Source organism: Nicotiana attenuata, unplaced genomic scaffold (assembly GCF_001879085.1).
Source record: "Nicotiana attenuata strain UT unplaced genomic scaffold, NIATTr2, whole genome shotgun sequence".
Taxonomy (NCBI): Eukaryota; Viridiplantae; Streptophyta; class Magnoliopsida; order Solanales; family Solanaceae; genus Nicotiana; species Nicotiana attenuata.
Genome location: NW_017671409.1, coordinates 221,839 through 233,782, shown reverse-complemented (window position 1 = coordinate 233,782; position 11,944 = coordinate 221,839). Strand labels below are relative to the sequence as shown.

The 11,944-nt window shown below is 37.8% G+C and overlaps 1 protein-coding gene across 1 annotated transcript; it reads left to right on the top strand.

Annotated features, from left to right (window-relative positions):
- Nucleotides 1-2,235: 2,235 nt before the first annotated feature.
- LOC109208109 lies at nt 2,236-4,180 on the top strand. Its single transcript, XM_019371148.1, has 2 exons — nt 2,236-2,245; nt 3,609-4,180. Exons 1-2 carry the CDS (start codon nt 2,236-2,238, stop codon nt 4,178-4,180), a joined length of 582 nt encoding a protein of 193 aa, XP_019226693.1.
- The last annotated feature ends 7,764 nt before the right edge of the window (nt 4,181-11,944 follow it).

Sequence of the window (11,944 nt, the reverse complement as noted above, 5' to 3'; positions counted from 1 at the left end):
GCCAAGTTCAACCATTTTTGAAGAAGGGAAGAGAGCTAGGGCTGTGATTTTTCAAGGAAAACGAAGGGTTTCAGTTGGGTGAGCTTCTTAAGACTTATTATTTGTGTTTATGGCCATTTTTCCATTGTTTAATCATGGTATTAGTGGAAAATTAAGGAAGAAAGTTGGGAGATTAAGGCTTGGAATTTGGAGACTTTGATGTAGGGATTGAGGGGTCGTTTGTGGTCGGATTTTGGTGTATTGGGTATGTATGAACTCGTGAGAGTGTAAGGATTTTAGTTTGTAAATTTTATCGGAATCCGAGACGTGGGCCCGGTGGTCGGGTTAGACCAATTTCGGGATTTGTGATGTAATTTGGTTATTTTCGCGTGGGCTTTGTTCCCTTAGCATATATTGATGTTATGGTTCTGATTTTAGTTAGATTCGGGGCATTTGGAGGCCGAATCGAGAGTCAAGGGCGTCGCGGGCTAGAGTTTGGCTTGGCTTGAGGTAAGTAACGCTTCCAAACTTGGTTCTGAGGGTTCGAAACCCCGAACTATGTGTTCTATGATTACTATTGAGGTGACGCAAATTCCAAGTTACGGGCTTGTGGGCGTGCACCATGAGAATTGTGGCCTGGATCATTCCATGGCACCGCTTAGTGACTCTTTCTTGCTGATATTTGTGTTGTAATTATGTGATTAAGTTAATGAGCTGTAAATCATTCTAATTATCATGTAAAGGCTTCACGCCAATATTGTTGAGACCCGAGAGGTCATTTCTTCCTGTCATATCATTTGCTACATTGATATTCTGTACTCAGTCCTGTTCATGCATATTATATCATGCCTCAGTCTCGATTACTGTTATTTGACACATCATATCATTGTTCGGGCTAGTATCATGACATTTTTAGCCCGTGTGTGTTAGACTGGAGAGTGACGACTGAGTGAGGTTGAGTGACAGTATGGGATCGGGCTGCACGCCGCAGCGGGATATTGAACATGCCTTCGTTGGCTTTGTTATAACGCTTGGGCTAAAGAGAGAAGCCCCTCCGGAGTCTTTACACCCCTAGTGAGCGCAGTTGATGATAATGAGGGATGGATCTTCCCTAGATATGGATCTTGTCCGAAGTACTTATATATGGAGATGGATCTTCTCCTTGAGGATGGATTGGCCTGTTCCTCGGTACTGGAGACCGATGGTCTGCGTTGTGTATATATTCCGGGATGGATCTTCCCTGGGCCTTGTGAGCCATATGCAGTACCGACTGGTTGTGAGGTTGTTATCATTGTTGATATCTGGAGATGGATCTTCTCCATAGGCTGGAATGGCCTTCCCCAGTACTGAGTGACTGTTGTCAGAGATGTATATATTCCGGGATGGATCTTCCCTGGGCCGTACGAGCCATATACAGTACTGAGTGGACGAGCATTTGAGATTTTGGGCACACGAGGCACTCAGCACGGTGCATTTCTTATAGCATGTGCATTGACATGTAGATGTAGCAGAGTTACACTTCTTTACCTTATTCATACTTGCTCTGTTTTACGGTTCGAGCTGTTTATTTAACTGAAAGCATGCCTACGTTTCTGTGCGTTATTTATGTTGCCCTTGAGGAGGTTGAGTTCGTCACTACCTATCAGTCCAAAGGTTGGACTTGTTACTTACTGAGTTGGTGTATTCACGTTACCCCCTGCACCTCGTGTGTAGATTCAGGCACATTGGATCTAGTGGCGGATGTATGATCGAGGCTTCTGACTTAGAAGATTATTGAGATGCCTGCACGACATTCGCAGGCCTTGACCCTCCACCTTACTTACCAGTTGTATTTCAGTTTTTCCCTTAGGCATTATATGAGACTATGTATTTTTCCTTAGACGCTCATGCACTCAGTGACGCCCCGATTTTGGGCTGGATTATATTTATTTTTTCGAAAATTTTCTTATGTTTTAAATAGTTCTTTAACTGCTAAAAGCTTCCATAAATGTTTTCAAATATTTATTATTGATTGTTGAGTTGAGGCTGGCCTAGTTTTACGATAGGCGCCATCACGACGAGTCGGGTTTTGGGTCGTGATATTATAATTTATGCAGAAGTCCCTTGGGCTAATGTATTTGCCTAAGAGTCCCTAGCCTACCTATAAATACGCTTGTGACTCCATCAGTCTGCATCCTACGATAGGCACAGGCTAGAAGGCTCGTAGGTTTTCTTCAAAGTTTTCTTAAGGCGATTTTCTACAACGCTTGAATAACAATGGCTGAAGGTACGTTCCTATTAATATTCCGCTGCATAGACTCTGTATATTTATGTGATTTTCTACATCGTGGTATCAGAGCCTACCTTTAGCTTTGTTGTTCAGTATCCGGTTTCATTGATGATGGTTAAGAATTTAATTTACCATCCAATGTTGTCACATTTCTGTAACAACTAATTCGTCACATGGAACCGAACTATTGTTGGCAGATTACTCTCTAGTTTTTGGTTCCGAGAATATTGTTGTTAACTACTTAATATAAGTACTTTATGCATCAACCAAAGTAATACGAATAGAAAGGGGTTGTTGAACCCACGTGATCACACAAGGCAGTAACTACTGTCTTTTAAGTGATGGTACCTTATTTCCTTTTGTTTGGAAGGTCATGTTTATTATTGAATGTTATTTTTCTCTTGGATTGTGTTTATGACTACTAATTGTGAAAGAGGACGGGTAATGCATACCAAACACCGTTTCTTCTTTAGCCAAGATTCATGCAGCCATAATTGATTTTCTTTGGAATCTTAAGTATTATTTGTATTAAAGGGTGCATAAATTAAGTTGGTTACTTTAGTTTTCATATTTCGTTTGCAATAACACTAAGTTGATTAAACTGTTTGCTTTGGTTATCACGTTTTATATACCTCATTTTCGGAAGCCCATGATTATAAACTTAATATTTTAAGCTTTACCATGTTCATATTTCTTTTTACCAAACTTGTTTGGCTTCTGTCTTTTAGTTATAAGAAAGGGGGTAGTCAAATGTTCTAAACAGAAATATGTTTTAGAGCATTACTGTTGTTTTAAGTTCTTATAATACTTTAATCATAAGAATTACATTCTGGCGTTGGGATTCTGATAAGCTTTATGCTTAATTAATATGTATACCCATTTTGATTTCTAATCAACATACAATTTAGTTGATTATTCAGACAAATTATTATGAGATGTCAATTTTGAGTTTTATTTTATGTGATGTACTTAGGAGTAGGCACAATATCTTGAGTACTTAATATAAAAGTAATTGAGTTACTTAATCACATAATGTTTAGTGGTTAAAGGTTATAATGGCATCTATTTAGTCCAGTTATCTTATTAAAATGCCCGGCCCTACAGGGAGGTAATCATTTTGGTGAGATTAATTGAAATGAGATAGTAGACCTTTAAGTTGAAAATAATCTTATGCCCACAGGTACGGATTAAACTTTGTATATCTTGATTTACTAGTCTAATAAAGTAAAGTAAATTCTATGCATGGCTTGCAACCTCTGCCCACAGGAAGGTCTAGAATTTACTTCGAATTGGTATTTTACGTGATTTACCTTTGATGGATTGTACTTCATAGCTTATGTATATTTATCCTTGTTTGCAGTCTTTACCGCTTTTCTTACCGCTATTTTTAATGAGAATGCTCGAATTCCAATGCTTTCTGGTGACAATTATGCTGAATGGAAGGAGAAAGTCCTTCTCACTTTAGGGTGCTCGGATCTGGACCTGGCACTCTGTGTGGATGAACCATCTATCCCCACGGAATCAACTACGCCAGCGGCTAAGGCTGATTATGAGCGGTGGGAGCGATCTAATCGCCTAAGTTTAATGCTCATCAAAGCCCACATAAGCCAAAGCATTACAGGTTCTATCCCTAATAGCGATAAGGTCAAAGCTTACATGAAGGCAATTGATGAAAAATTTGTAAGCTTTGACAAGGCATTGGCCAGCACCCTTATGAAGAGGCTCTCAAGTATGACTTTCGACAGAAGTCGTACAGTGCGTGAGCACATTATGGAGATGAGAGACATTGCTGCTAAACTCAAGTCCCTTGAGGTTGATATGTCTGAACCATTTCTTGTGCATTTCATTCTCAACTCACTTCCTGCGGATATGGTCCGTTCAAAATTTCTTACAACACACATAAGGATAAATGGTCAATCAATGAACTTTTGACCATATGTGTTCAAGAAGAAGAGAGGTTGAAGCATGAAACACCTGAAAGTGTTAACATGGTGACTCATGGTAAGAGAAATGCAAAGAAGGGCAAAAGTGTTCCCAAGAAGAAGAAAAGCACCTTTGACAAAGATGCTTGTCGTTTCTGTAAGAAGAAGGGACACTGGAAGAAGGATTGCCTGAAATACAAGAAATGGCTTGAGAAGAAAGGTAATTTTACCTTTGTATGTTATGAATCTAAATTTACTGAAGTTTCTGATAATACATGGTGGATTGATTCTGGTGCTACAATTCACATTGCCAAAATAATGCAGGCTTTTCTAACTCAGAGGAAGCCGATAGGAAGTGAACAATACGTCTATTCTGGCAATAGGACGCGTTCATGTGTGGAAGGCGTGGGGACTTATAGGCTCATTTTGAAGGATGGTTTTCACTTAGATTTAGAAAATACTTTTTATGTTTCAGAATATTCTAGAAATTGAATTTCTCTTTCAAGACTATCGTTTAGTAGATATGATTTGAATTTTCATTATCCTTCTGTGAAACTTTTGAAAGATAATCAAGTTATTGGTTTTGGAAATTTGAATGAAAATTTATATAAACTTGAGCTAGACCTCACATTTGAATGCAATGTTTTAACTTTGCATGACAAAGAAATTGGCACTAAGAGATGTATTATCAATGAGAACTCATCAAGTCTTTGGCATAAGAGACTGGGACACATCTCTATTAATAGAGTCAAAAGGTTGGTTGATGATGGAGTTCTAAAAGCTCTTGATTTTTCTGACTTTGCCACTTGTGTGGACTGCATAAAGGGTGTCACACCTCCTTTTTTCTACACCTGTGAGGGTGTAAAGGAGTTTTTCCAATTAAAGGACAGTCGGAACAGGATTTATTATTAATATTCAGAGTCGCCACTTAGGAGATTAATGGTGTCCCAAGTCACCGGTTGAATCCCGATCCGAGGAAATTATGACTCTGTTAACAATCCGCGAACCAGAACTCCGAGTAAGGAATTCTGTTAACCCGGGAGAAGGTATTAGGCACTCCCGGATTCCGTGGTTCTAGCGCGGTCGCTCAACTGTTGTATTTACTTTTATCTGATTTTAAAACATATTCTAACCTATGCGCCTTTTGTTTTAACCGCTTTTATTTTATGTCTTTTTAATAAGAATTGCAACGTCGTGAAAATGTATCTCGAACCACGTTACACTAGTGCACCTGTGGCTTTTGACGCATTTCGACTCTGTTGAGATTTAGATTTGGGTCACATAAATGTGCACCCGCATTCAGGAAGGTAATATTATTAAAATACGCGCCTAAAGCAGCTACGCTTTTATTATCTTTAGGGAAAACCATGAAATTCGCTAAACGGTTCACCCGAATTCTAAGTATTTTCTTTTATAGCATTTATTGAGGGCCGCGCGATTTGTAGTTTTATTCGGTGAGGCTCATCTCATTTATTAATTTATAGAGGCAAACTAAAATAACTATGGTTCTTTAATTTTACTTGTCTCTAGTAATGGAGGGAAAAGTTCTTACTTAATTCATTATTAGACTAAATGGTAATTATGCATGCACAGTCCAGCCATTGGGCTCTAAGATAAGCCCAACGAGGGGAAAATACACTCAGGTCTGCACGATTTCAACTGGTCATCAAACGCCTTGGTCCGGCCCAAACGAGAATGGAGTCAAACACTGGCCTGGGCCTATGCCAAACCAATCAGCACCTCAAATCAACAAATGTAAATCTGCTGAGTTACTCCCAGGTTATTTAATTGTATTCAATGACTTATACAAGGAAGAACAAAGTATACTTACTTATTTGCCTACTGGTGCGTTCCTATGTGTCACTAACGTGAAATCACACCAGAGGAAGCATCATATTGCGTGTTACATGCAAAGAATGTGACTGATACACTAGAGTGGCCATCAATTACAATAGACTGTTAGAGTTATGTAAGCTCAGCATGAGTAGTGCAAATACCCTTGGCTTATATTAACAGGCCTATTCGAATTAAATACAACGGGGCTGCAGTTTTACAATAAAACATGCTCATATTCAGGACCTCTAGTTCTAACCTTTATATGCAGTATTCAGATATTGAGAACATGAACTACAATCATTCCAAATGTCTTCAACAGTATCGAAAACAGTCTGATCCAGTCTTAATTATACAGTCCAAGATTTGTACACATACAAATCGATTCTAAACTATGTGTAACAATTAAATTTTAACGCCTATTTAACTACCAACACCCCACAGTCCAGGCATCATATTCAGGATCAAAATAGGTGAGTAATTGTTATTCCATTTCAAGCTCAAAGTTACAGCAGAGTAGAATTCAAAGCGTGTACCTATGAAGTCAGTGATCAATAAGAAGAAGAAAGATCAGCAGCAGTAACAATTCTCAGCAGCAACCAGGAATAAGTTCAAAATTCAGTAATTAAATCAGTTGACACAGCAAATTCAGGAACAAATTTGAAACTCCAGCGATAGATCAAACACAGCAACAATTTCTATCACTAAGCAACCCAAAACCAGCTCGAATACCCAAATGAACACAGGAAAGCAAAACACTCAAACTAAGATCACAGTTGACTCGAATCTCCCAAATCCACTGCCTAGATGACTCAAACTGTCTTCAACCTCAAATATTGAACAAAACACTAAGGAAATTCAAGTAGCTTTCATCCTATATGAGCTAGAGAATTGAATTCAATGATCGAATCTGAAAATGACCTAAGTAACACTAATGTAACAGTAATTTTTTGGGATTTTTCTATTAGATTTCTATTGTTTTTGGATTTTTGGAGGTTTGCATTTCAAATCAGATCTGAAATTGGAGAGGAAATTTTTGGGGAGGATTTTGGAGCTGAAAAACTTGTTGTACAAGGCAAATGAATGCCTATTTATAGGCAAACTTAGGGTCCAATTTCAGATTTTCACTTTACCCATTAGTCCCTATCTTAATTCTATTTTCTCCCCCTTGTTTCTTGACTTGTTACACAAGTAACTACCCTAAGTTTACTGAAATCTGCACTATAGTCCATCCTAGAAGGTTCTATACCATTACAAATCCTATTCTACCCTTACTTTACTTCAACAATTACCAAATCTGATTAAACTACCCTTTTCCCATGCCTAAACTACCCTTAGACACCCCTGAAATTACTACCTCAAACTCAAAAACAAAACCCCTGAATCTATTTTGCAATTATTAACTTCGATCTTAGGTCTCAATTCACCAAATTATCATTATCAGCTATAAACCAAATCAACTTAACCTAAGTACTTAACTAAAGAAGCACGAACCACAGAATCGAAGTGAGGTAATCGGGAAGATCAAGGAGCAACAGTTTTTTAAACAGAATTCAACTGAAACTAATCATTTAAACTAATTAAAACTGAATTAATACCTAACAATTATACTAACGAATGACTAACTAAAACTGGACAAACAAAATAGTGTAAACAAAAAATGAAAATTACACTAAGAACTAACAGAAACATGTATCACCGACAATCTAATCGACAAACAAATCACTAATTAAAATATTCAGAAATTAAAACTGCACTTAGTTAAAAGATATAACAAGCGAACTAAATCAAAACTGAAAGGGGGAAAATGACTTACTGAATTAATCTTCGAGCTTATTTGACTTCTGGGAACGAATTTAATTGATATTATGGGTTTATTTTTGTCGAAATAAACTCATAATATTAATCAAAATCATCCGAGAGTGAAGCTTCCAATGGCAGAAAACTTGAAATCCTAGATTTGAAATTCGGGTGCTTCTACTCAGATTCGAGGGGATTTGGTTGGGGATTAATGATGAGGGAGGTCAGGGGGGTATATGGTATGAATTTGGGGCCCTTTGGACAAAACAGGGTTTTGGCCGGAAAATTTATATTCCATATTTGAGCAGTTCCGGCCAGATTTGAGGGATGGGATTTGAGGGGTTTGATGGAGGAGGTAAAGGCGGTTATGTGGTGTTAATTTGGGGTGGTTTGGACGGAGTTGCGTCATGGCCGGAAAACTTCGATCGAATATTCGAAGCTTTGGGGTGGGGTTCAAGGAAAAACAAGGCTAGATTCGTGAAGAGGAAGATGAGAAGAAGAGGTGGTGTAATTTTCAGGTGATTTGGATGAACGCCGCCGGCGGAGACGATTTCCGGCCGGCGGCGGGCGACGGAGAGCGGCGGAGACGGTGGCGTTACGCCGGCGTGCATGAGGGATTCTGAGAGATAATTGAGGGGTAGGGGGGGCTATCCGACATTAATATACCCAACATCATAGTCAGTTCTGGACCGTTGGATTGATAAGATCCAACGGTCGTGATTAATAGATCACAAAACGACGTCGTTTGGTCCCTCTTGAGACCGGACCGGGTTGGGCATTCGCCTGGGCCTGGACCGCTTGGACTTGGCGGGTTGGGTGCAAAAATGGCCCAAATTTGGATTTCTTCTATGTTATTTTCCTTTTTGATTTTGTTTTCTTTTCATCTTGTATTTTTGTATTATTTTTCTGATTCTATAAAATGTAAAATTAAAACCAATACTTAATAAAATTCGAGATTAAACTATTCAAATCCTAAAATTACTTAAAATTCTACTTAAAAGATAAATGCAACAATTAACAATTAAAAGTGCAAAGAAACTATTTTTTGTGATTTTCTTTAATTTTTATTCTAAACAAATCCATACCTAAAAATGTGAAATTAAATTCCTAATGCAAAATGCATATTTTGTATTTTTAATATGAATTATTATGCAACCAATTAACACAAAAATGTAGCAAAAAATTTCACAAAAATTGCAAAATAATAAAGAAATCAATTATTTGAGACTTTTGAAAATAATTTGCTTAGGGCAAAAATCACGTGCTCACAAAGGGTAAGCAGACCAACAAATCAACTAAAGGTGCCAAAAGGAGTTCTCAATTGCTTGAGATCATACATACCGACATATGTGGACCTTTTTCTACCCCTTGCTTGAATGGCAAGAGATATTTTATCTCATTTATTGATGACTATTCAAGATATATGTATCTCTATTCTCTGTTTAACAAATCAGAAGCACTTGATGCTTTTAAAGTTTACAAAATAGAAGTAGAGAAACAAACGGGTGCTCAGATCAAAATTGTAAGATCTGATAGGGGTGGAGAATATTATGGTAGGTACACAGATAAGGGACAAATTAAGGGTCCATTTGCTGAGTTCCTTGAAAGTGAAGGTATAATTGCTCAATATACCATGCCAGGAACACCACAACAAAATGGTGTGGCAGAAAGAAGGAACCGGACATTAATGGACATGGTAAGAAGCATGATCAGTAGATCTAGTTTACCTTTATCCTTATGGAGTGAAGCCTTAAAAATCGTTGTGTATATTTTAAATAGGGTTCCATCCAAGGCTGTCCCCAAGACACCTTTTGAGTTATGGAAATGATGGAAACCTAATTTAAACCATTTACACGTTTGGGGATGTCCAACTGAAGTGAGGGTTTACAACCCACAACTAAAGAAGTTGGATGAAAGAACAACAAGCGGTTATTTTATAGGCTATGCGGTTAACTCTAAGGGATTTAGGTTTTATTGTCCTTCTCATTCTCCTAAAATTGTTGAAGCTATAAACGCTAAATTTCTTGAGGAGCATGAAGAGAGTAGGAGTGGTTTGACTCAAAGGGTGGAATTGGAAGAAATAAGGGAACCACCTACAATACCTTTATTTATTGGGAACTTGAATGTTGCTTAAAAAAATTCTCATGAATTATCTGAACAACAACAAGTTCAAGGTCCACCACCACTTGAGGAGCCACATGAAGATCAACCCGCTTTACCTGAACTCACTAAAGAAGCGCCTGAACCAGTGGGAGTGAGAAAATCATCAAGAGTTCAAAAACCAACAATTTCTAGTGACTATGTTGTGTATCTCCAAGAGTCTGATTGTGATATTGGACTAAAAGATGATCCGTGCTCGTTTTCACAAGCCATGAGTAGAGAAAACTCCACACTTTGGTACGATGACATGAAAGAAGAGTTAGAATCTATGGCTAAAAACAAAGGCTGGGATCTCGTCGAATTACCAAAGGGATCCTCTACCATAGGTTCCAAATGGGTCTTTAAAACTAAAAGAGACTCATCTGGTAATATCGAACGATGTAAAGCCAGGCTTGTAGCCAAGGGTTTTACTCAAAGGGAAGGCAATGATTATCATGAAACCTTCTCTCCAGTATCAAAGAAGGATTCATTGAGAATAATCATGGAATTAGTAGCTCATTTTGATCTAGAGTTACATCAAATGAATGTGAAAACAGCTTTTCTGAATGGAGATCTTGAAGAGGAGGTATACATGCGTCAGCCTGAAAGATTTTGTGATAAGGACAAAAGTTACCTTGTTTGCAAGTTAAATATATCTATTTATGGCTAAAGCAGGCTTCCCGCCAATGGTATATTAAATTTCATAATGTTGTTTCTTCATTTGGATTTACGGAGAACATCATTGATCAGTGTATATACCTTAAGATAAGCGGGAGCAAATATATTTTTCTAGTCCCATATGTGGATAACATTTTACTTGCAAGTAGTGATTTGGGATTGTTGCACGAGACTAAACAGTTCCTTATCCCTAATTTTGAAATGAAGGATATGGGTGAAGCCTCTTATGTCATTGGCATAGAGATTCACAGAGACAGATCCCACAGATTACTTGGAATGTCTCAAAAGGCCTACATTGAAAGAATTTTGGAAAGATTCGGGATGAAGAACTGTTCACTTATAGCAGCACCCATAATTAAAGGTGACAAATTCTCATTGAATCAATGTCCACAAAATGCATTGAAAAAGGAGCAAATGAAAGATATTCCCTATGCTTCGCTTGTTGGGAGCCTTATGTATGCACAGATATTGCTTTTGCGGTAGGAATGCTTGGCAGATATCAAAGTAACCCTGGTCTTGACCATTGGAAAGCTTGTAAAAGGATCTTGAGATATTTTCAAGGAACCAAGGATTTTAAGCTCGCATACAAACATTCTGATTCATTGGAGGTGATTGGATATTCAGACTATGATTTGGGTGGATGCAAAGACACTGATAAATCTACTTCAGGATACATTTTCCTTCTTGCTGGAGGTGTTGTATCTCGGAGAAGTGTCAAACAGACCATTGTTGCAACATCCACAATGGAAGCTGAATTTATAGCATGCTATGAAGCTACATCACATGCGTTATGGTTGAAAAACTTTATTTCTGGCCTTAGGATTGTCGATTCCATTTCAAGGCCATTGAGAATCTTATGTGACAGTTCAGCTGCAACGTTCTTCTCTAAGAAGAATAAAAGTGGCCGCCGAAGCAAGCACATCGACATAAAGTACTTGATGGTTAGACACTATGTGAAGAAACAAGATGTGAATTTTGAGCATGTTAGTACTACTTTGATGATTGCTGATCCTATGACTAAAGGTCTGCCGGCTAATATTTTCAAGGATCATGTAACCCATATGGGGCTTAGTATCTCAATCTAGTCTTGCTTTGCTCTCTAACAATTTGTCTAGACATTATGTTTATTTTGATATACACGACAGTGCACAATTTTGGTTTTTCATGTATTATTTGTGATCATTGGATCAATAAAGTTGGACTCTTAATGACTTATATTAAGTTCATTCGTAGAGTTGTTAGACACATTGTTAGAATATATTGTGCATTGTAATATATGGAAGGAAGTGTTTGTTTAAAATCATGACCGCCATGATTCGTATAA